We start from the raw sequence: 26,817 nt of genomic DNA on the forward strand, positions 1-26,817 counted from the left end.
GTTTCCATGCTGTATGATTCCATATTGAAGGTCCTGACATTTAGCAATTAAGTACGAGGGAAGAGAAGGATTGTTGGGAGTTTTCTGGGACCTGCCAGAGACCACAATAGGTCAAGTGACTTCCTTCTATTTTGTATGGAAATGTGAAATGAAACAATACAAAAGAGGTAGGCACAAAGTGCTGGAATAACTCAGCAGTTCAGGCAGCATCTCTGGAGAAAAGGAATAGGTGACGTTTTGCAAGGAACCTGAAGCATTTTGTCTCCATCTTCGGTAAAAAAAACAGCATCTGCAGTACTTTCCAACACACTACAAGAGGTAATTGTCCCTCTGCCTCTATGGTTGATGGCCCGTTGAGTACTTCCAGCAATTTTTATGTTTATTTCATATTTCTAACATTTTAATTTGCGTCCACTTGTATCAACGGAATACCTCTAAAAAGGCAAGATCAAAATTATTCAAAACAGGAACTTAGCTATACATATACACCTTTAAATACTACAAATGCCAGTCATGTTTAATATTTTGACGATTTGGGCAGGTACTTTCAGTTATTAAGCAGCTTACACACCGTGGGGTGTTGCGAATCACTCCATTGCTAATTCAGCACGAGAAAAATGCTGGCCACTTACAATGTTACAAAGTCAATTTGATCCCACAATCAACAACAAAAGGTTTTTGTCCAAATGTCTTTTACTCAGATACGTGGATGTTGTCTGTCACATATTTATTGACACTATAAGATGCAATGGTGGAATTTTTGTTTATTGAATGTTGAGTAATGGGGAACAGTTGGCTCATAGGATTGTTTGCTAACTCTGGATTTCATTTCTAATATTCTTATGGCATAATAATCAAATAGATATTTTTATTCAATGACAAGAAATAATTACTAAGCTCCCATGAAGAATTCCTGCTCTGTTTTTACTACACATAACCTTTACATCTATCTCAAAAGGCCTCAAGGGGCATCGGTTAAAAATGTCACACTACTGATATGATCAAAGAACACAAAATTGGATTACCACAGTTAGAATTAAAGACAGCACTTCCTGCTTACACTTTCAAAAGCTTATTTTTGATTTAATCAAAGATGAAAAAAATACTTTTATATTTGGGTCATGTTATTACACATGATTACCAGCACATTCAGAATAAAACAAAACTAACATGATGAATTTGTCGTTTGTACATTTGTTGATCAATTGCATTATTTTAATGACACACTGCACCGTGAGATGTGCCAGTAGATCAGTTGGGCCCAAACACCTCCACAAGGAAATCTGAGCATAAACCCCTGATATGAGTTGTCAATTGTGCTGCTATTTTTTGCTTTAATTCCAGTTATTTTTTCTTTAAAGAACTATTTGCAAAATTGTTGTTCAGTGGATTACTTAGGAAGGTTTATGCTTACGAAGTTTAGAGTTATAGAATGAAATCAGGCCCATTGGCCCACCGAGTCCATGTTGGCCATTGATCACCATTTCAAACTAGTTCTATGTTATCCCACTTTTTCTTCCACTTCTAATACGTTAGTGGCAATTTACAAAGGCCAATTAACCTACAAACCTGCACACCTTTGCGGCGTGGAAGGCCAGAATACCTGAAGGAAACCCATGCAGTCACAGGGAGAATGTGCAAACTCTACACGTACAGCACCCGAGCTCAGGATCGAACTAGGGTCTCTTGAGCTGTGAGGCAGCAGCTTTACCAGCTGCACCACTAATACTAAAGTCAATTACTTGGATATAATCATGTGTGCCATGCCTCCATTCCCCTTGTGGAAAATCCTCTCACAAAAAGCAAAGTAAAATAACTCTTACACAGGGCTGGTAAAATCCAATATCAATGGTAGTCTATGGCAGGGTTTTATAGTGAAATGGTTTCCAATAAAACACATGAGCCTTCATTTTTACCGGGACATAATTTTGGAGCGGTTTGGGAGAGTAAAATTGGGAATCTGATTGTTTAGGTTTTGCTAACACCTGGGTTTTTTAGATCTGGGATCTGTTTGAACTTTCTTTTCTCCAATTCTCTACCACTGGTAGACTAGGCTGTTTACTGGTGAGGGGAAACTGAGGCTCCCACTTAGGATCAGCGGCAGTGGGTTTAGTTTGTTCAAGGGAGAGTAAGCCGTGGCGACTGCAAGTTTGTTGGAGTGGTTGGAGAAGGTGCAGATCATGGTGTCGAGTTTGTGGGATTATAGGGGGGAAAAAACTGGAGGGCTGAGGAGAAGGAAATTGATCATTATTGATCTTGCATAAATTGGATCTGCATGGCAGGAGGAAAACAGGGGTTGTTAGCAAAGTTTGTAGGATGGGGGGGATCAAATTACAGTGAGGACACAGAGGAATCACACCGGCTTGCAATGCTGCAGATTTCCCAAGGCCAGGGAACGCAGGTTCAGACTGCTTAAAATTAAAAATGGAGACACACAGCTTTTTTGAAAGAATTCACTGACTGACACACCAGCTGAGTGCAAGTTAACCACTCATCTGTGATCTCACTGTAAAAACTGAAAGTGACAGGTTTGACGCATTTTAACATGTTGGTGTGCGCAGTTTTGGAGTTTCTGCTTACTCTGCACAATGTAAACATTCCGTTGGAAGTAAGATACATTCAGGGAGTATTTCCAACATTTTCTGGATTAGGTTCTTATACAACATCTACAATTTTTTTCCATCAATAGACGGAGAAATGTCATATGCTGTAGCTTCATCCAGCTGTTGTACAAGATACTGACACACTTGGCGAAAGATTATGAAATAGCTCACCATGTAGGGACAAACTTGTGATCCTGATCCAAACATAAGTTCACATTGCTTGTTTGCGTTGTAGATTTGACCAGGTAACTGGGCTGATAGGTCATAGTTCCTCACCACAGGTTCATCAAGAAGGCATTCTCCATAACCAGTGCTAGAAATACACAGGAATAATCCATAAGTAACATTCTGTGAGCAAGTTAGACACAAAAAGCTGGAGTAACTCAACAGGTCAGGCAGCATCTCCAGAGAAAAGGAATAGGTGACATTTCCGGTCGAGATCCTTCTTCAGACTACTGTGACCAAGTGGTGTGGTATAGAGACTGGGAGAAAGCTTGGACTGGTTACGAGTTTTATACCATTGGTCCTATTCGAAACAAAGCACTCTCTTTGCATAATCCTCTGGATGAACAGCGGACAGGGTTACCCAACATAACAGTACATAGATGTAACTATGAAAGAGGCACGCTAGCACCTTTATGTTCTCAGAAATTCAAAGAGAGCTGCTTGTCACTGAATAATTGTGAACTTCTACAGCTGTATGTAGAAAGTATCTGGACGGGTACATCATGGACTGGAATGGCAATTCCAAAGCACAGGAATGCATGAGGCTGCAGAGAGTGGTGGGCTCATCTCAACCTATCTTGGTCACATCCCACTCCACCATCCATTGTACCTACACTCAGTGCTGCCTCAAGAAGATGGTATCTATCAAAAACGATCCCCACCAGCCAGGCCATGACGTCTTGTCATTGCTACCATGGAGCAGGTGGTCCGGATGTTACACACCACCAGGTTCAAGAACAGCTACTTTCCTACAACTATTAGGTTCTTGAGCTGACATGCACAACCCTAATCTCACCTCTGCAACAGAACACTGGACCATCGCTTGCACTACCATGAACCTTTTTTTTAAATTGTGTTTTGCACTTATGTCTTGTTTTTGCACAGACTTTTTCTTTTTCTGTTTCTTGTATAATTTATATGGATTTTATTATTTTTTGGATCTTATCCGAGTCTCAGTGCCTGTGATGCTGCTGCAAGCTCGATTTCCATTGTACCTGTACCTCACTCTACATACATGTGACAAGAAACTCAACATGACTTGAAACTACAAGGGTTACGTGGCTCCATGCTGCTTGAATTGTAGCTCTGATTGCTGCCCGAGTTGTGCATGGCAGACTCAGATGAATTTAAATGCAACTGTGTCAGCATATCAGCGTGTGGAAGATGTCAATCAGCTGTGCAAATAGTTACAACCGACACCAGTACAGTCATTACTTTGGGAGCTTTATTCCATTTTTCAATACAAAGATTAAATCAATACGTTTCCTGCCATTTTACCATACCAGCAGATTTTCCCATAACAAATTGCTATGGAGAAGATAGTAATGGGTCTTCTAAATTTTTTGAAATATATGCAATGCAGATACTACCACTGGAGCAGATGCTCGGGAATTCCAGCATTTCAACACCAGAGCCAAGAAGAGGATCTAATTCAGCTCCCGGATTAGAACAGCATGTATCTTGGAGGGAGAGGGTAGGCACATGAGCAGTACTGCCAGCTGGCAAAGACTGGAGTAAGCCATGTGGGGAACTTTTACACATGTCAACACTACTACAGTATCATCTATTCCCACAATGCTGTCCAGTAGAAACCAACAACGCTGCAAAAGCTGCACTAGTGATGTCACCGTTTATTTGCCATTAATGTGGTTTACATCGCCACCCTTTTGCTCCCATCCCAGAAGGTGCACAGCTCAAACACCACTCCAGGTGACCCAGTGACTGCTCAGTAGAGTTGCACCCTGTGATAATGTCCAGCGTCCAAAGAGAGTTATGGATTTGATTTGAAATGAAGGGCAGAGTGGTATTGCTGTATGTTAGAGATTTGGAACCACAGCAACAACATGATGTAGCCCTTGTTTTCTTAGTGTCATACAGTCTTAGAGCTTGGAAACAGGCTCTTCGGCCCATCTTGCCCACACTGGCCAACATGTCCCATCCACACTAGGACCACTTTACCTGCGCTTGGCCCATATCCCTCTAAACCTGTTCTATCCATGTACCTGTCTAAATATTTCTTAAATGTTGCGATAGTGCCTGCTTTAACTAGCTCCTCTGGGAGCTCATTCCATAAACCCACCACCCTCTGCATGGAAAAGTTGCCCTATTCCTGGCCAGTTCATTTATTGAGCTGCACGGCCACGAGAAATTGATGATGGGAAGTTATCACAAGTGGCAATCAATACAAGGCAAACATCCTGCATAACTTTATAAAGACTGCACAATAACACTGCTGGTAGTGTGACAATAGAGAACCCCCTTCACGTGACAGCTGCAGCTGCTGTGCAGTACCTCTGTCCGAAACAGACAGTGGTGGTAGGTTTTACTTCCAGCTAATTTTAATCTACTTTAAATGGTTGCTCAGTTCATCTGTGGCTCAAGTATCTCATCTGAGCATCAACCCTGACAGGAAGCTAAGTTTTCACTTGTCAACAAGAAGAGCTTTGATAAAAGGTTTGCAAACTGTAGCTGAGCTGAGTAAAAAGATCAAAGGGTCATGTCTGGGGAAAATCTAATTGCAAAAGACATTTCCCAACTTGAGAAAAGGCTTTTGAGGGTGGCTGGTGGTCACCCCGCTGCTTCCTAGCAACCAAAGTTCACAGCAGCTGTTCCTATGATACCTCTTTCCCTCCAAAAATATGCAAAGAAACAGAGATGACTTTGTCAAGATAAAATCCCATTGCTAGTAAAATGTGTCGCAATCTCCAGAGATGTTGCCACTTTATATTGATAGCAAACGGTTAAAGTTGGGGTTTTTTTCCAAGGAGGTTTTGAAAACATCCTTTGCACTATCTATCTGATAATCAATGATGTGTCTGTTTCAAGAGTCTGGAGACAAGCTGGTTGCATGTTGGTCTTGTACAGCTTATTCCAACACAGAGGAATGAAAGAGGCTGCAGAGGGTGGTGGACTCAGACTGGTTCACCATAGGCACAGCCCTCCCAGCATCAAAATGCTCCAGACGGTGGCACCCATCATCAAGGGTCCCCACCATCTGGACCATGCCCTCTTCTGAATTCTATCATGTGGCAGGAGGTACAGAAGCATGAAATCCTACACCACCAGGTTCAGGAACAGCTACTTTCCTACAACCATCAGGTTTAATTAGTTCAAAGAAACAGCATGGAAAATGTCCTTTGACGTACTAGGTCCATGCTGACTATCACACTAGTTCTATGTTACCCTACTTTTGCGTCCACTTGCTACACATTAAGGGCAAATTACAGAGGCCAATTATGCTCCAAAGACACATCTTTGGGAAGAAACTGGAGCACCCAGAGGAAACCTAGGAGGTTACTGGGAAGACATGCAAACTCCACACAGCCAGCACCCGAGGTCAGGATCGAACCCAGGTCTCTGGTGCTTTGAGGCAGCAGCTCTACCAAATGTGCAATTGTGCCGCCCCAGGTTCTTGACGCGATGTACAGAAAACTATTCCTACCTCAGCAACAAAATACTATGGTTCACCTAGTTTTATTTAGAAATCTTAACCATAATTTTTGCATCATTTGCCTTTTTTTGTGTTTATCTGAGTCTACATGTCTGTGACGCTTCTGCAAGCAAGATTTCATTGTACCTCACTGTACTTGTGCATATGACAATAAACTCGACTTGCCTTGACTCGACGACTTGACTTGGTAGTTAGTCATCCTCAACCCCGACTATTTTAGTTTTTGCTCAGGTCTACCTTACACAAAACCTTGTGTGGTACATTATACGTTCAAAGGAAGGCATATGGAGTACCTGAAGTAAACATACTCGAGAAATTCGGTGATGTACTTGCGGCTGCACTTTGACCAGGTCCATGGGTTGGTGTGGTAGTTCAAGGTTGGAGCCATAACGTGATATTGAGGTTTCACTCCAGCCTCTTTACACTTGAAGCTGTCATCATGAGGCATGTTGAAGCTAAAATGTAAATAATTTACTGGATGTCATATAGGTTTAACAATTGAAGAACTGATTACCGAACAACGGCTAAGCACACATTCTTAATTGCAGCAATTTAATGTGTTTCAATGAAGGCTTAAAAAGGTAACACTCAATAGTTATTTTAGACATAAAATTCAAATCTATTACTTTATAAGCGTAAGGTACAAGATACAAGATCCCAAAAAGTTAATTTGTAGGTTCAATCAGTAGAAAGGAAGGTAAATGCAATGCCATCGTTCATTTTGCAAGGACTAGAATATAAAAGCAGGGGTAAATGTATTTCTGCCGTAAATGCTTTTTATTTGTCACAGAGACAGAAATCCATTTTGAACAGTATCAAAAAGACCACCGCACATCTTCAGCAATTCTTCCTTCCTCGTCTCTGTCTTATTTACTCCGACGATGATGCATTCCGCACATGTTTCCAAAATCTCCTCCTGAACTGTGGCTTCCCCTCTATCAAGAAAAACAGAATTCTTGACCACATCTCAGCCATTTCCCTCACCTCTGCTCTCGCCACATCTCCTCTGATCCTCACCTTCTACCCTACAAGTCTTTGCATTCAACAGGTGATTTACACCAACTCCAATGAAATACCACCACCAAATACATAATTCCTTTGCCTTTTCAGCATTTGAAAGTGGTAGTTCTCTTCACAGCTCCCTGGTTCAATCCTCCATCACCAGCATTTACCACTCACCTGCTTTTTGGCACTTTGCCATACAACCACAGGAGCTGTAACACCCATCTTTTCATCTGTTTCCTTCTCACTATTGAGAAACAGGAAAAGGCTTTTTATGTAAAGCAGGATTCACTTGCACTTCTTGCAATTTAATGTGCTGCATTCATATTTCATAATGTGGCCTCCTCAAAATTGGAGATCAAAATGAGTGATCAATTTGCGGGTCATCTGTGTTCAGTCCACAGGGGTGACCGGAAGAAACTGGAGCACCCAGATGAAATCCAAGTGGTCACAGGGAGAACATACAAACTCCGCATAGACAGCTGTAGCTCTACCAACTGTGTCGCTCACACCTTTAGGAACATAGATAAGGTAAAAAACATGCAATTTTTCTCTATATTACTCCATCATTTTATACCAACATCATTGCAGCCGCAACCTCTCTGTTTATTGGTATTAAATGTACAATATTTTCACATTGTCTCATCCAGTGATTCACTGATACAGAACAGGCGATGATGAAATGTCAGCCCATTTTACACACACCCAAAATGTCTGTGAGTGCAAATTCTTAAACATCCTACCCTATAGTGAATGATGATTAAGCAGCCATTGATTAAAACCTTTGGCACCAAGAAGAAATATATTATCATTAAGTGGCATTTCCTCAGGACTTGACATTTGAATTAACAATCATAGAATTGTTATTCCTCAATTCAAACAGCTCTTGAATTTGCACTTTGGGAGCTTCAAGTCACGTTGCATCAAATAGGCTGGAAGTATCGCCAATGGTATTTGCCACCCTGGCAATTCTCAGCTCACTTCTCTTACCTTCTGGGAGACGATACGAGCTTGAAAGTTCGGACATTCTGACTGAAGAACAACGTCTTACCCACAGCCATCAGTTCCTAAACAGGGCGGCATGATTGCGCAGCGGTAGAGTCGCTGCCTTACCGTACCCGAGACCCAGGTTCAATCCTGACTATGGGTGCTTGTCTGTACGGAATCTGTAGGTTTTCCCCGTGACCTGCGAGGGTTTTCTTTGGGATGTCCGGTTTCCTCACACACTGCAAAGACCTACAGGTTTGTACGTTAATTGGCTTGGGATAATTGTAAATTGCCCCTAGCGTGCGTAGGATAATATGTGTGTGGATCGCTGGTCAGTGGGGAATCAGTGGGTCGAAGGGCCAGTTTAAACTAAAACTAAAACTAAACCATCTCTTTCACATCCCCTTCTTGAAGGTGCTGCCATGCTACTCAATTCTTCCTCCTTTGTTTATTAGTTGTACTTATTTTTTCTTTTGCACTGCTTTGGGTTATGCTACAATCTTACAACACTTGCATTGTCATTGTACTTATTGGTGTATTTTCATTGCTGTATGTATACTGCTTGCTCTGTGAGCTTTGTGTGAACAAGGAATTTCATGGTGCCTTGGTATATATGATAATAAACTAAGCTGAATCTGAATCATGGAAATGCCATTGTCTCAAACCATCAATATAACTCAACAATGACGACAGCAGCACCTCAATCCTTATCCAGCTGCTTGGTGCTTTGGGAACATCCAAAATGATGCGCAAGTGCAAACCTTCTTACCAGTTTCTACAGATGCCCCCATACAAAGCATACTATCCGGATACATCACAAGCAGCTGCTCTGCCAAAGACCACAAGAAATTGCAGAGTTGTGAATGTAGGCCAGCCCATTGTGCAAACTGGCCTCTCACCTCTATTGACTCCATCTACACTTTGCGTTGCTTTGGGAAACCAGTCAACATAATCAAGGACCACTGACATATGGTCATTCCCTCTTCTCCTCTATCCCGTTGGGCAGAAGATGTAAAAGCTTGAAAACACAACCGCCAGATTCAGGAAGAGCTTCTACCAAGCTGTTATCAGACAATTCACCGGACCTCCCATAATCTAATGGTGCAGTCCTGATCTTCCAATCTACCTCTATGCAGTCCTTCCATTTTATTTAGCTGTTGTTTATCTTTACCTCTAACACCATATTCTGCACTCTCCTTTCCCTTTGTATTTACGAATGGTTTGATTGTACTCAAGTCACAGTGCCACCTAACATGAAAACAGGTGCTTAAGGTCAACCTGTCCATTCCAACCAAGATGCCTTATCTGAGCTAGAGCCTTTTGCCTGCATGAAGCCCAGATGCCTCTAAATCTTTCTGTGTAGCTGTCCAGGTGCCTTTTAAATGTTGTTATTGTATCCTCATTCCATTTTCCAACAACCCAAAATGTGCCCCCTCAAGTTGCTATTAAATCTTTTCCCCTCTCACATTAAACATATGTCCTCTGGTTCTTGATTCCCCTATTTTGTCTAAAAGACTGTGCATTCTCCCTATCAATTCCCATGATTTTATGAACCTCTATGAGATCACCCTTTAATGCCCCTGTCCCACTTAGGAAACCTGAACGGAAACCCCTGGAGACTTTGCGCCCCACCCAAGGTTTCCGTGCGGTTCCCGGAGGTTGCAGGTGGTTGCCGGAGGTTGCAGGTAGTGGAAGCAGGTAGGGAGACTGACAAAAACCTCCGGGAACCACACGGAAACCTTGGATGGTGCGCAAAGTCTCCAGAAGTTTCCGTTCAGGTTTCCTAAGTGGGACAGGGGCATTAGCCTCCTGCACTCCAAGGAGTAAAATCCTAGCCAAGTCTTCCCCCTATGCATCAGGTCCTCGAATCCTGGAAACATCCTCATTAATCTTCTCTGCACTCTTTTCAGCTTGATGCAATCCTTCCTAAAGTAGGGTGACCAAAACTGAACACAATACACTAAATGTGGCCTCACCAACATGTATAACTGAAACATAATGTCCTAACTTATATACTCAATACCCTGACTAAAGGAGGTCAATATACCAAAACCGGCAAAACTCAAGATCCTGCTGTAAGTTTTGATAACCATCATCGCTATCTAAGATACCGCCCAGAAACTAAATTTCGTTTGAACTTCTGGGTTCAAATGACAACAAATAAAATCTAATCTATCTAATTTTAGTGTCATCTGAAAATCTGCAAATCATGCCTTCTACATTCTCATCCAAATTGCTAATATAAACTACAATAGGCCCAGCAATGATCCCTGAGACACACCACTGGTCATAGACCTCCAGTTTGAAATATAAAACCTTCCCCCATCAACCTTGCTCATTTCATCCTGCCAACAAGGCAGGTCTGGCTGTGGAAAAAGGTTAACTGGACAGGTTCCCGAAGCTGAGAGGAAAAAGTAGTTACAAAACAGCTCAACCGACCTTCATGCGACGTTTTGGATTAAGATATGGATAATTTTTTTTTTTTTTTTTTTTTTTTTTTTTATTTTTTTTTTATTAGAAGTACGGTAAATTACAATTCTACACAACACATATATCTTGATACATTTTTTATACCGCTTCATTTTTTTTAAATTTTTTTTTAGAGCTTTAAGAAAAAAAGTAGAAGTTAGGAAAGTAAAGAAAGTGCAAGAGAATCGTGCAGTGCGAGAGTGTAAGGAAAAGAAAGCCCCTTAGGAAAGAAGTTAGAGAAGGAAGTAAAGTGAGAAAATAGACCCTAGAAAGAAAAGAAGGAGAAAGTAGAAACAATCGCTCTATTATAACATTAAACTCCGCAGAGAGGGGACTACCAACCAAGTCTGTTTTTGTTATTTTACCTCCCGTTACCAGGTCCTGATACCGCTTATTTATATATTTGTTTTTTTTTAGATTACTATTGCACCTCATACTTGTAATAGGTCCAGAAACATAGACCACGTCTTTTGAAATTGGTCTGCTTTACCTGCTAGGAGGAATCTCATCTCTTCCAGGTGTAATGTTTCAAACATATTTGATATCCACATTTTTATTGTTGGTGTCGGCGCATTTTTCCAGAATTTAAGTATAAGCTTTTTTCCCATTATTAGCCCGTAATTAAATAAATTCTTCTGAAACACGTTTAATTCAGGGTTATCTTCCGATATTCCGAAGATAATCCATTCTGGTTTTGGTACCAGTTTTATTTTGATCAATTTTGAAAAAATATCAAATATTTCATACCAGAATTTTTGGATTTTTGTACAAAAAACAAAAGAGTGCGCTATGGTAGCTTCTTGACATAGGCATTTATCACAGATTGGTGAAACATTAGGGAAGATTTTATTTAATTTAGTTTTTGAATAATATAATCTATGTAATGTTTTAAATTGGATGAGCGTATGCCGTACGTTGATCGAACATTTATGCACCTGTAGTAAATGATTATCCCAGGTCCCTTTTGAGATTTTTATAGCTAATTCTTGTTCCCAATCTTTTCTAATTCCATCTGTTGTGGGTATTTCTATGTTTAAAATGATATTATATAGGTACGATATTAAATTAGCTGATTCCGCCTTGGTCTTCATTGCTACATCTAATAAGGCGGAAGCCTTATTATGAGAGTGTTTTGTGTTTTTTTTAAATTAATCACTGATTTGATGATATTTAATATATTGGTTATTTTTCAAATTATATTTCAGTTGTAGTTGTTGAAATGACAGTAAATTCCCTAATTCATACAGATCTTCGAGCGTTTTAATTCCCATTCTTTCCCATTGTATAAATGATTTGTCTATGATTGATGGTTTAAACGATGGATTATTGACTATTGGTATTAAAAGAGATAGGTTTCTTAATTTTAGAGTCTGTTTTATTTGTTTCCATGTTCTTATTGTGTTATGTATAATTGGATTTTTATTATAATTTTTATTATTCAAATTTGTTGGTGAGAGGATGATCGCTCCTATATTACTCGGGGAGCAGTCCCCTTTTTCCATTACCATCCAGTCCGCCTGCTGTGCCGGATTGTCCAGCAGGTGAATCATATTTTTAATATTTACTGCCCAGTTATAATACATAAAATTAGGGAGCGCTAGACCCCCCAGCTCTTTTCGTTTATTAAGGTGTGCTATTTGTATTCTATGGGATTTATAATCCCATATAAAATTTGTAATGTCTGAGTCCAATTTTTTGAAAAACTTTTTTGGGAGGTATATAGGTATTGAAGATATGGATAATAATGAGCTGGAGATAGCATTTATTTAATCATGAGCTGGAGATGGCATTTGTTCATGTCTTTTCTACCAATTCATAACTTGTTGTTAACTTGTAACTCCTATATGATTTTCTCTGTGATTGCACAGATTCTATCTCAGATTCCATCAACTTTCTGAGAAACATTTTCTGGAATAAATGAGAGTATGTTGATAGACTTAAGACTTAAAGTGTGGAATTCCACCTGTTAAGTTCTTTAGTCAATGTCCAAATTTGTTGTTGAACCAGTTACTAAGCAATATCATTACTGCATTGCATCTAAAAGGGCTCACAAAAGTAATAACAATGCACTCCAACTTAAGTAGGAAAGATCAAAAGGTTATAGACCTGTAATTTGGCAGGTGTATGTGATCAGGATTAGAATACATTCAAGGCTTAAGCAGCAAAAATCAGGTTGAAAAAATGCAATGTTACAAAGCATAACATTATGCCCTGATTAGAATCAACTGCAGAACTCCAATAACTATTCACCAACACTGTAAAACAGTGCTACTGTAAAACAGTGCTTCCTGCTGTAAAACAGTGCTACATACTTACACGTGCCCAAGCTCGTGTGCTATTGTAAAAGCAGCACTCAGTCCATTCTCCTCACTGATGGAGCAGCTGCGATATGGATCACACATTGTACCAAGTTCTGCTAATCCTGGAAGGAACAGGAGTACACAGCTTATAGTCAGCAATAGACAAACACTGTCTGATTAGTATATTTCTGGTGAAACAGAAGCCATTAAACTTTGCTCTTTGACAGTCATCAATTGCAATCCTTTTATTCCTAAAAATCGAAAGAAATAAGAAAGTGCTGTTTTGCCTCCATGTCACATTACATATCAACCTGGAAAGAGAGAATGGTGGGGGTTGGGGGGTGAGAATGGAATATCAAACCATGGGACAGTACAATGGGAGTTCCAAATGAACTCATCAGTGACCAAAGCAAAGCTGCAGGAGGTAGAAACTTTACTTTGGTTACGTGAGTACAGAAGTTGGGAGGTCATGTTGCAGTTGTAAAAGACGTTGGTGAGGTTGCATTAAGAGTATTGTGTTCAGTCCTGTGCACCATGACAAGGAAGTCGCCAGGGCTAGAGGTTGAGTAGGCTGGGACTCTATTCCTTGAAGTGCAGGAGGATGAGGGGGTGATCTTATTGAGGTGCATAAAATCATGAGAGGAATAGATCAGGTAGATGCACAGTCTCTTGCCCAGACTAAGTGAAGCGAGGACCAGAGGACATAGGTTTAAGGTGAAGGGGAAAAGATTTCATAAGAATCTGAGGGTAACTTTTTCACACAAAGGATGGTGGGGGTATGGAACAAGCTGCCAGAGGAGGTAGTTGAGGCAGGGACTATCCCAACATTTATGAAACAGCTAGACAGGTACTTGGAAGGACGGGTTTGGAGGGATATGGACTAAACGCGGGCAGGTGGGATTAGTGTAGCTGGGACATTTTTGGCAGGTGTGGGGGCAAGTTGGGCCAAAGGGCCTGTTTCCACACTGTATAACTATGGCAGACACGTGTGAGAGGATAATTCACCAGTGTCCCTCATCTGCCCCATGTTCGGTTGAGTGTAATCAGCGGTCTTCATTCTTACACACTTTTAGCAAGAGTGGCCATAGATGGATTCCTTTCCTTACTTGTACATTTCAGATCTGATTGTTCTCCTCACAGAAGGAAACATTATGACTTTTATTAACAGCTGATATCTGGGGGGGGGGGGGGGGGGGGGGGGGTTCCTGCACGTTCTCAGTAACGGCAACACCTGATTCTGCACTCTATTATCTCTTTTGCACTACCTGATTTACTTATGTATGTTTTGATTATACTGATGTATGATTTGATCTGCCGAGATAGTGAGCAAAACAAAGTTCTTCACTGTATCTCAGTTTACATGACAGTAATAAACCGTTACCAAGACCAGTACAATTGAGGTCAGAATATGTGAAATACCTTTCTTCATATGAGATTATAGCTCATGAGATAATTGGTGGTATTTTACACTACACAAACCATAAGATGACTGACTATCCATTGCTGCTCCAAGGGCGCTCTGGTTCTCAGGTGTCCCTTTCAAATCCCGGGATGTTTTCATTATCACAAGAAAACTTCAAGGGTCATAAGGGATAGAAACAGAATGAGACCATTTGGCCTATCAAGTCTGCACCGCCATTCAATCACGACTGATCTATCTCTTCCCCATTCTACACATAACCCCTGACACCCATACTATCCTTGTCTTCCGCACTTGTCCTTCCATTCTCCTTTTCCAGCTGCCTTCTCCCCAACCCCCACCCCACCACGACAATCAGTCTGAAGAAAGGTCTCCTGGCCTTTTACCCAGAAATACCACTTTACTTGCTGGGTTATTCCAGCACTTTGTGTTCGTTTGTGTATTTACCAGCATCTGCAGTTCAATGTTTTTACGTGTCCACACATAGATTGGAATGGATTTTCTTCTGGACTATTTTAATTTTTTTTTCCTTTTGGCAGACTTTTCAAATTTCAGGTCAGTTTGGCCATTGATATTTATTTCCGCGGTTGTCTTGTTTGGCCGGTGTGGGCAAGTTGGGCCGAAGGGACGTGGGGATATCATGGGGAAGTAGGGCTGAGGTAAAAGAGCTGTTTCACTGCGAGGTGCAAACAGCCATACAAATTCACTCAGCTCCAAGTTTCATATTTACTCCACATGTCTACAGCCTAGTCACCACTGTGAGGCAGAATAGCCTGACCAGCAGTCACCATTCAATATATTGCGACTGTGATTTCATTCTGCCTGTGATCTTCAACAGCCACAGCAAACTAATGATAGACACAAAATGCTGGAGTAACTCAGCGGGACAAGCAGCATCTCTGGAGAGAAGGAATGGGTGACGTTTCGGGTCGAGACCTTTCTTTAGACTGATTAGGGATAAGGGAAATGAGAGATATAGACGATGATGTGGAGAGATAAAGAACAATGAATGAAAGATATGTAAAAAAAGTAACAATGATAAAGGAAACATTGTAAGCTGGTACAAAAAAATACTGGAGAAACTCAGCGGGTGGAGCAGCATCTATGGAGCGAAGGAAATAGGCAATGTTTTGTCACGAAACATTGCCTATTTTCTTCGCTCCATAGATGCTGCTGCACTCGCTGAGTTTCTCCAGCATTTTTGTGTACCTTCGATTTTCCAGCATCTGCAGTTCCTTCTTAAAAACATTGTTAGCTGTTTGTTGAGTGAAAATGAGAAGCTAGTGCGACTTGGGTGGGGGAGGGATACAGGGAGAGAGAGAATGCTGGGGACAAAGTAAACTAGCTGGGTGAGTAGAACGTTGCAACTGAAGTCAATACTGATCAAATTTGATGCCTGTTCATGTACTGGAGATGTATTGTGGAGGGTCAGACTCTAATTCAACAGTGGAAGCCCTGGCTTAATTTACTGCCATCGGAACCTATGGTGTGTGGAGAGGGGAGGGTAGGGAACTGAGTGGGTGGAGTGTGACGAATCATAGATGGGTGGAACCAGGTGCAGGAGAAGGCTGAAACTGGGGAGCAGGAGGCTGGTGGGGAGGATGTGTGCATTGGAAAAATTGTGTTATGTGAGAGGACATTGATAGATCAGGAGGAGAGAGAAAAGAACGGGGGGGGGGGGATGAGGACTACTTGAAATTGAACAATTCAATGTTCAAGGCACTGGGTTATTTCCTACCCAGACAGAATATGAGGTGCTGTTCCTCTAGTTTGCATATGCGTTCCAACCGCTAGTCACATCTTCCCCATCCCTCCTCTTTCTGCTTTCCCCCAGGACTACTCTCTCCATGAATCCCTGGTTGTCTCATCCCTCCCCAAATATCCCTGCCCCGTCTCCTGACAGTTTCCTCTGCAACCGTTGAAGGTTCAACACATGACTCTACGCCTCCTTCTTCACCAACACCCGGCGACAAAAACAGCCTTTCCAACTTTGCCGATGGCGTCATTTTTTTTTAACTTACTGATGCTGAGCACATTCAGCCTTTTGTTTTTGATTTTTCACTGCAATATATAAAGCATGGCCCTCCAAACACTTGGTAAAAGTATGCTATGCAGCAGAGATTCAGAAGCTGAATTCTGCACTCCTGCAATATCTGAGTGGCATACAGATCACACCAACACAATGCATAATATAACACAAAATTAGTAATAATAGGAGGATATTGTTTACTTCTTTAGACATTCTAGTTGGCAGACACAGGAACACCAGACTGGCTAATCAAGAAAACTGGAAGCAATATTCTTTCACTCAGAAAAGACAAGAATACAAATTACTGGACCAGCCTTATATCACCAAAAATAAATAAATTTTAACACACGAGTTAAATGCGGCTTTGAGTTGAGATGAATAGAATAAATTTTACTGCTTATGAATGTTTGCCCGCAATGCATTTTTGGACAGAAAATGCTTTATGAATGGCCTAATATTCCCATTTCACCAAGTTATCAATAACTAAACATATTTTCCACTGGCAAAGAGACAATTAAAAAGAAGGGACATTGAGAAGAAAAGGCACAGAGGGTAAATGGAGATAGAAAAGCAGCGAGAGATGGAGATTAGAAAGAGAGACAGAGAGAGAGAATGAGAAAGAGCCACCGGTAGAGATAAACAATGAAAGAAAGGCAGTGTGAAATGGAGGAAAAAGCTTCCTGTAAAGACATGGGTCAAAAAACCTTGCAATTTATTTGAAACATTGGCTCGAACAACTTCATGGAATTTTTACTTTGTAATCAAAGAAACACTCAGACATATTGCTAAAAACCATTGATTGAAAGCAGACTGAAGGCAAGTATTAAAATAAAACAGCAATAACAGTATCTAAACTTCAGATAACTTTTCAGTTGAGCAATTTGGTGAAACATCCAAACCTTTCATCAGAACTGCATTTTTGTGTTTTTTATTTACAGTTCCGCGTAAGCAAAATCAAATCATATTTTTAAGCTGAAACAATCAAGAATAATTTGAATCTCGTCACATTCTAAGTCTTATTAGCATGAATCGTGTACAGCAAGCCCATTCTGCATAGTTAACTGTGAAAGTTGGTCTGTTTCACTTACCCAAAGTATCACACTTGTTTCTAGCTCTACAAATGTCTTCCCTAAAATCAAACAAATTAAACTAAGTAAGAATTTTTAATAGAGAATAAAAATCTGATCAGTACTGACAGTGGAAATTGAAGTACAGCCTAAGGGTATGGTACAGTTAGGGAACAACAAAGTTAGTCAATCTTTATCAAGAACTAAAAGTAATCTGGACTGGGAAGTTACCGGATTATGAAATTCAGAGGGCAGGTATCCAGGACACAGACAGGTGAAGTAAGATCTCTTCCCCATCTTGTCACTGCTGTCCTCATTTGGAATTCAGTATGTCCAGAGTATTAAATTGAACATTTGAATGTGATGTCTAGGTTAATTTGTATTCTACCTGTGGTTTGATAATTTGATAAGCAAAATTTGCTTTCAACATATTATCAGGTGTCCAGATCTTTCTCCACAATCTGTTATTGATTCTGATCATTATCTCGAAATAGAAATTTTTTTTAAATGCACTGTAGCTGACTTAAACAGTACCCAGTCCATGATTTTAATTTGAAATTCCAGACAAAACACTACCCAGTGGAGAAGCTTTCCCTATTTTGCTTTGTTTTAATTTTAACGCTAATAGACAAAATATTTGTCAGAAAAATATGATGACATATTAATCTTATGAACTGTAACAATCTAAAATCAGGCAATAATCACAAAAATAATGAACTGAAAGCTCAGGTCCAAGACAAGCGGCAGAGTTACCTGGTGATTAGGACGGCGGTGTCATGATGAGATGGGTGTGCATCGTCTACAGTGTTCTGAGTCTGCTGCCACACACAGAAGTTATGAAGAGTTGTAGCTGCATTAAAACTAATGGATGGGCCTTCCTGAATAGATGGGGAACAAAAGATATTGAAAATGTAAAATAGGGTTTTATTTCTTAATCAACGTTGTACCTTCTCCCCGTGACCTGCGTGGGTATTCTTCGGCATCTCCGGTTTCTTCCCCAAATCCAGGTTTGTAGGTTAATTGGCTCGGCTTAATTGGAAATTGTTCTCAGCATGTGTAGGATAATGTTAATAGAAAACATAGAAACATAGAAAATAGGTGCAGGAGTAGGCCATTCAGCCCTTCGAGCCTGCACCGCCATTCTATATGATCATGGCTGATCATCCAACTCAGTAATGTGTGGGGATTGCTGGTCGTCGTGGACTCAGTGGGCTGAAGGGCCTGTTTCCACGTTGTATCTCCACGCTGTAGGTTATTTAAACAACATTTCGGATGCTGCTAAAATGAAGTGAATTTCTGTACCATTTTATGCAGAGAGTTAGCAGATTCAGAGACGAGTCACTGGGCAAACAAAACCTGTTGTTGTGAAGAACTGTGTCCTCATTCTCATTCTGGTGGCAGTTCTTGGTCATTTTTTAATTAGGTTATTTTTAACGATACAGCATGGAAAGGGCCTTCTTCCCACCGAGTCCGTGCCGACCACTGATAACACTAGTGTTATGTTATTCCATTTTCTCATCCTCTCTTTACACAGTAGGGGCAATTTGCAGAGGCCAATTAAACTACAAACCCACACCTCTTTAGGATATGGGAGGAAACCAGAGCAGCTGGAGGAAACCCACGTGATCAAGGTAGAACATGTAAACTCCACACAGGTAGTACCCAAGGTCAGTATTGAACCTGGTTCTCTGGTACTGTGAAGCAGCAGATTTACCAGCTATGCCTGTGCCATCCAGACTTTTTCACAGGTCCCACTCCAAAAGAATGTTTATAATTCATATGACTGAAAAAAACCCATGGCTGGCAAAACAAAATTTAACACATATCCATAATTATTCTCGGGAAGGTGGTAGTGACTTGCCTTCCTGAACAATTGTATTCCTCACATGAAAGGTACATCCATGGTACTAATAGAAAAGGGCTTCCAAGAGAGTGATGGAGCAACAATGAATGGGCTAGCTACACTCCCCACATTGACATTGTACAGGTCCACCACAAACTTTCCAGCACCCTTGGTTCCAGAGCTTTGCTGGATTATCGGTTTTGTCTCACCATCAGAGATCACGGCCTCCAGGAGGAATCGAACGGTACCAGAACAGTCCACCTAGGGCACCAGGAAGCCGAGATACCGGCCACAAAATTGGTCTCGGAAGTCGGCTATGGGAACAGAACTGCTGGTTCCAAGCGGAGTTCCAGAGCCCTGTCGCAGGGGACAAATTCAACCTGCCGATCAGCTGCGGAGGTCCCCATGATGTTGAGATTGGCCGCCTCACCATGCCCAGGTGCCACATTTTCGGGGGGACTTCTAGGATAGATTTCAAGTAATTTTGTAATTTTTGTCCGGATTAAAGGAGGTGCCAGACCACCCTTTGCTGGAAAATCAATGGGGAACCTATATGAGATTTGGTGGCATCTGAAGTGAGGTGTTCCCGATAGGTTTTTTGGACAGTGCTGCATGCGAATTGGTGAGGTATACTGTAACAGCAGTGGAGCCATGATGCTATAATATGCACTAGAAATATTGGAGCACATTGAGATGGATAGGTCCTGATAGGATCAATACTTGGATCCCTGGAAAGCAAGGGAGGAGATTGCTGGAGCTTTGATAGAGATTTTTGCATCCTCATTAGCACAGGTGGCTAATTTATGCACGACACTTTCAAGGAACTATGTACCAGTACTCCTAAATCCCTCTGCTCCCCAACATTCCCCTGGAATTCTAAGCATTCCTCTGCCCACTTGCCCAAATGATCAAGATCCTGCTGTAACCTTTCAAACCATCTTCGTTATCTACAATACCACCAACTTTACTATCATCTCTAAACTTACAAATCTTAACTTGTACGTTCTCATCTAAATCGTCCATATAAACTACAAACAGCGGTGGACCCAGAACCGACCCTTCAGGCACACCACCAGTCACGGACCTCCAGTCTGAAAAACAACCTCACACCACCACTCCCTGCTTCTTTCCGTAAAGCCAATTTTTCTACCCAGATTTAACCCTTCGCACTACCAGCTCTCCCTGGAAATTCCATGCGATGTTAACCCTTCAGAGCAGCCTACCACTTTCCGACCACGCAATTTAGAGTAGGGATAAAGGGCACTTTTTCTGGTTGGCTGCCAGTGACTAGCGGTGGCCCGCAGAGGTGACTAGTGGTCCTCCATGCTGGGGCCGCTACTCTTCACGTTGCATATCAATGATTTGGATGATGGAATTGAAGGCTTTGTGGCCAGGTTTGCGGATGATACGAAGATAGGTGGAGGGGCAGGTTGTGCAGAGGATGCAGGGTGTCTGCAGATAGACTTGGACAGGTTGGGAAAGTGGGCAAAAAAGTGACAGATGGATAACAGCACAGCCAAGTGTGCAGTCATACACTTTGGTAGAAGGAATAAAGGTATAAGCTACTTTCTAAATGGGGAACGGATTTAGAAATTGGAAGTTCAAAGGGACTTGGGAATGCTGGTGCAGGATTCCCAAAGATTTAATTTGCGGATAGTAAGGCAGGCAAATGCATTGTTAGCTTTCAGTTTAAGAGGTTTGGAATATAAAATCAGTGACTTAATGTTGAAGCATTAAACTCCCAACAAGGTGATCATCCCTTTTTTATTTCTCAGATTCACCCATATGACCTCACTGGACAAACATTCAGTTATGACATCTTGGACTACTGCCGTAACATTCTCCTTAATCAATAAAGTAACATCCCCTCTTTTATACTAATTTCTGAAAAATACGGATTACATCTATGCGATTTTTTTGAGTGAAAATAATTGATTGTAATACCCTGGTAGAGCAATGAACAAAGATTTGGACTTACATATTCATTGTGAATCACAACTAACTTCACCACAATAATGTTGATGAGGTTTCCAACACTTGAATCTCGGTAGATTGTAGCCACCTAAAACAAACACAGATTAACAAATGAGTTGCAAGAGCAAAGTGTGCAAGAGATTCTCTGATTTAGGATTTATACAAGACTGTTGAGATTTCATGGAAACAGAGGACTGTCATTACTATAGTTAAACATACATTTGTTTTGCAAAGCCATTACATTGCATTAGAGTCATACAGTAGAGGCTTTACAATAGGCATGATTATTTATCCCTGTCGGTCAAATAAATTGTATTGAATTGCTACACAATTGCCAGCCAGTGACATTTCGCAGTACCAATCACCATACTCTTCACCGCAAGCCAAATCTCAGCCTTGTCACATCATACATGCTCACATGGTGGCGCAGTGGTAGTGTTGCTGCCTCACAATGCTGACAGTGTCAGGTTTGATCCTGGGTACTGATACTTGTCTGTACGTTCTCCCCGTGACCGGCGTGGGTTTTCTCGGAGAACTTCAGTTTCCTCCCACACTCCAAAAACGTACAGGTTTGTAGGTTAATTGGCTTGGTATAAATGTGAAAATAGCCACTAGTGTAGGATTGTGTTAATGCGCGGGGAAGCTGATCGGTGCGGACTCGGTGGGCCAAAGGGCCTGTTTCCATACTGCATCTCCAAACTTAACTAAACTAATGACATTGACTTAACACCACAACTATATTTCTTCAATCTGCTGCAAATTAAAACAGCAGTCCGGCCTTTGATGCAGGAAACACATTCGGTCACAGAGAGTGCTGAGGTGGGAGATTGCAACCTTCACGTGGTCCACCCTGTTTCGACTAATCAACCCGACATGCACAAACAAATAGATCAAATAGAACAAGTTGGCCTACAACTTTAGGCTGTGCACGCCATACGCAAGAAGAAGAAGACAGAGAGTGCTGAAGGCCAGGATTGAATCATGGTTGCAGGAATTGATGCAACTTACTTGCTTCACTGTGCTGTGCTAAGTGAGTTTATGCATGTGGCACTATTTAAGTAAACAGCATTAATGCAAAGTTGCCTGATGATCAGGGTCCATGCATCTCCGCCATTCAGTCTTATTCTCAGAATTGGGGAATCAAGGAGTTTAGAGTGAGAGTGAAAAGATTTAATAGAAAGATTTATATAAAGATTTAATAGAAAATCAGAGGAGGTGGGTATGTGGAACGAGCTGCAAGAGGAAGTTGTTGAGGCAGGTACTATAACAGTATTTAAAAGATACTAGACTAAGTAGGACCCGTTGGGTCCCAGCATCACACGGGAGGGCTGGTCACCAACTCAATATCTCTCCACCAATTCCAATATTGCTCGCCAGTGGGGGGTGGGGGGGCTTTCTGTTGCGCTAGTATGGGTGTTGCGGGCCGAAGGTACTGGTTTCCAGAGGGCTAGTATAGATATTGTGGGCCAAATTGATTCTTGGGCTGGCTGCCAACTATTGCAATCATTTTAAAAGCCATGCCAAGGCAAACAATTTGGTTGCAGCCACCCGACAACCAAAATTCATTTTGTGAACACAAACTTTAAAAAAAGGCAAGGCAAATAATTGGGTAGCAGCCACTTTACAGCCGCATTGAGGGGACTCACCATGGAGTAGAAGTGCGTTCAGTGTTATTCGCAGCTCAGAGCCGTGACCCTCTTGCTTCCTGGGTCTGGCAGAGACTGAGTGAGGGACTACACTTCTGGGTTTTATAGTCCCTCCCCCCCTGCCGCCAGTGGGGGCAGCAGAGAGAATGGCAATTTTTTAAAAAACATTAATATCTCTCTGATTTGTCATCAATGGGAAAAATCCTCCAGTCCCGGAAGGCATAGGGGAGCTCTGAGCGAGATGGCCAAAAATGACGGCCATAGGTGGCGGCGTTCTCTCGGATAATCGCAGCGCAGTGGGCCAAAAGCGGTCAAGATCAGACTTTTAGTAATATAGATTTGGACTGCTACATGGATGGGAAAGGTCTGGACGGATATAGGCAAAATGCAGACAGGTGGGACTAGTGTTGATAGGGCATTTTGGTTGGCATGGGCAAATTGGGCCAGTTTCTGTGTTGTATGACTCCATGACGGGCCTTTAAATGAATGGTGAATTTTCACAAAACCTCACCCGCAGCCACAGACTCAGCCCCACTGTCTAAACATAGGCCAAAGAAAGAGCTACTCGGATTTCCTTCCCATCAGGGTTCATTAAGCAGACCTTCAGGCTCATCAAGAAGTTGTAGAATAAGTGCAGGTCCACACTGCCCCTTGTCAGGTAGTCCAAGATCCAACTCGGTATCAAACCTATTCACACTGCTTCAAATAAGCTTGGGGTCAGCATCAAAGGGAATTCATTTAAACACAATTTTGTTTAGTATTTTTTTTATGTTGAGGTGCATTACAGTAAACAGTTTGAAAAGAAAATGTTAATGTTTAAATGTATATCCAAACACTAATGGATTGCATCAATGCAGTCATTAGAATTTAATTCCAGCTCTTCAGAAGCCATTCCAAACCTTTCTTCTTCAGCAAACCCGAGTCATTAATTTGGGGGAAATTAGTACGAATTATTCTGAGAACTTGACAAATATGGTGCGCTGGCAAGTAGCTCACTCCCAGATATTATCCAGCTACTTCTTTGCCATGTTGTTCATGAACAATAGCATGGCGACAAAGGCTGGCTGACCTTCATTAAGGAGGATTCTAGCTGCCAAGTTCCATCTCCTGCAAGGAAACCACACACACTCCCCAGTTTGCCCACTTACATTAATAGGATTCACTCCATTCACTACTATTCTGATAATGTTTGCACTTTATCTCCAAAGGTAATCCCATAGAATCAAGTTATGACCTTCACTGCCCACGGCACCAAGTAGTGAACTTATCTATTGTCGTTCAGGTTATTCCCTCCACACTGGATCTTTGATGTTCCCAGGAACTTTGCTGACTGTCCCAGTAAAAGAAATAAGAGGGGTCAGACTGAAAAGAGCCAAGCATGTTCCCATGGGAATGCTCCCAAGTTACCATGGCATTTAGATCTAATGGCCAACACGTAGTTACATCTGAAAGAAAATCCCATTTGAAAAGCATTCCGGGGAGTCCCACTGACTTTAAGGAGCATGTGTTTTACACAGATGTCCTTATGTCAATTAAAATGTTGGCAATATCACTGTGGTCATCGCTGTTCAGGTTTGTTCAGCTGCTGCCTTTGTTGGAGAATGCATTAGCAACATTGCAACAGAACTGGATATAACTTTGGCTGAACTTCCTATTTCACTGATATTCTTTTCCTTAAATTAGCTCCCTACATACATGTGAATGTTATTTTCATTTGAAGTGGGTGAATTTTATTGAAAATAACTTGAATTAAAGAAATGACTTGAAAAATTATCCAGACATGGACCATTAACTATGAAATGTAACTAAAATTACAGGTTTCACAGTATGAAACAATACTAATATAGCAATTGAATATCGCCTATTTCATTTCTGGCTAGTGAAATTTGATGGAATTCTTCCCGCAGTTGCTCAAATGCAACTTTGTGGATCAATTGTTGTAGTAAGTGATAGTAGTTATACATTTTATGTAGATGAAAACTTTAATATGTGTTCCTTAATTTTTTTCCTGAAGTTATTGGCTCTGTCAAAGTATAACAAGATAATTGCGATGGTACAGGTTGGGAGGAAGCAATTAAAAATAGCCCGGGTGATAAAATGATCTAGAAGATAATATCTCCACCCTTGAGACCTGGGTTCAAATCTAAGTGAGTGAAACGGAAACTACATATTTTGAATGTTCCAATCCAATATGCTCCAGGGAGGATTAACCAATTAATGATAGTGACATTCCAAGGAAAGAATGGATCTTCTACAGCCTTAGAGGAGAAGGATAAAGTGAGCAGTTACATGAAGACACAAGAGACTGCAGACTCGGAGTGCTGCCCAATATATAAGACTAGTTAATTTCCCAATCATTGGATTCCACTTAATGGAATTTTGTTACATGGAAGATTGCTTACAAATTCCCACATCACAGCAATGCTTGCATCTTAAAAATAGCCATCAGGCTGTAAAATACAACTATGATAGCAAGAGGCCAAGAAAAGAGCAGATTAAATGCAAATTCTTTCCTACTTATTTTAAGGAGTTCCTTTATATTTTGATGGGGTTTTCTTACAAAGGGAAAAAAAATGCATTCCACAGTCATGTTTCAAAAGCAATTAAGGTAAAAGGTGATCTAACATCTCTATCAGTGAACCAACAGCATACACTGTTAACTTACATTGATATGTATGGACATGCCTCTGTGGATAGACCATTATCGTCAAGCATTGTAAAGATGAGGCAATCCTCAAGTTTCTGTCTGGCACCAGGGGCTTGTGCAATGTAATGTACCAACACAGTGAAGGAATGAGATAAAGGCCGCTTAACAAAGCAGTTGAGAAACAAAGTCAGGTCCACTGAAACAGCTCTAGTCAAAACTAACAAAACTTTTGAATGCCTCTCTATGGCTTTTATATTCAAAAACCTTCATGAATTATGAAAGTCAAACAATAAGAACATTTTACAAATCACGTAGATATACGGCGCCACAGGGAAGCACCGTGGGGCAACTAGCAGAGCTGCTGCCTCACGGCGCCAGAGACCCGGTTCAATTCTGACCTTCAATGCTGACTGTATGGAGTTTGCATGTTCTCCCGGTGACTGTGTGGGTTTCCTCCCACATCCCAATGACATGTGGATTTGTAGGTTAATTGGCTGCTTGTAAAAAATTGCAGGGAGTGGATGTGAAAGTGGGATAGCAAATAACTAGTGTGAATGGGTGATCGATGGTCGGCATGGTCTTGGTGGGTCAGAGGGTCTGTTTCTATCTCTGAACTAAACTAAACATTTTAAAACAATTGTTTTAAAATGTTCTTAAGCCCTGTTGTGGTGTATTTTTATGTGATTTGAAAAATGTTCTAATTGTTTGACTTTATAAAAAAAAATGTCTGAAATATTCATCTGTGCCTTGTTTTCTTGCAGACAGGCCTTTCCATTCTAATGAACAGAGTCACTGTGACTCTGAAGACAGAGACAAAAAGTTAGAGTAGCTCAGCGGGTTAGGGAGCATCTGTGGAGAAAAGGAATAGGTGACGTTTTGGGTCGAGACCCTTCTTCAGACAGCGACTCGCTGATGTGCCTTGACCTGAAACGTCACCTATTCCTTCTCTCCAAAGATGCTGCCTGACCCATTGAGTTACTCCAGCTTTTTTGCCCATCTTCGGTTTAAACCAGCATCTGTAGTCCCTCCCTACTCACTGTGAATCTGAAACAGGTTGAATGGAAAAGTTACAAAGAATGTGTGCAGAGCAATTGCGCAACATTCATTCTCTAGATTCCATAGTGTCAATGAGCTCAGGGCAACCCATATTTCCG

General features: G+C 41.2%; 1 protein-coding gene across 3 annotated transcripts in view; it reads right to left on the minus strand.

The window, feature by feature from the left end:
• Positions 1-26,817, minus strand: part of LOC129706277 (A disintegrin and metalloproteinase with thrombospondin motifs 20-like) — a 270,471-nt gene that overhangs the window by 171,845 nt on the left and 71,809 nt on the right. The window contains exons 5-10 of one of the 3 annotated variants that reach the window (XM_055650461.1): positions 21,375-21,458; positions 18,307-18,431; positions 17,575-17,615; positions 13,054-13,159; positions 6,573-6,734; positions 2,775-2,916 (exon numbers count right to left, since the gene is read on the minus strand). In XM_055650461.1, the coding sequence (XP_055506436.1) occupies positions 2,775-2,916; positions 6,573-6,734; positions 13,054-13,159; positions 17,575-17,615; positions 18,307-18,431; positions 21,375-21,458 (660 nt within the window). Of the gene's footprint in view, positions 1-2,774; positions 2,917-6,572; positions 6,735-13,053; positions 13,160-17,574; positions 17,616-18,306; positions 18,432-21,374; positions 26,805-26,817 lie in introns of those variants that run through there. The other 2 variants (XM_055650462.1, XM_055650463.1) reach the window with 2 other exon arrangements.

This window comes from Leucoraja erinacea, chromosome 19 (assembly GCF_028641065.1).
Source record: "Leucoraja erinacea ecotype New England chromosome 19, Leri_hhj_1, whole genome shotgun sequence".
NCBI lineage: Eukaryota > Metazoa > Chordata > Chondrichthyes > Rajiformes > Rajidae > Leucoraja > Leucoraja erinaceus.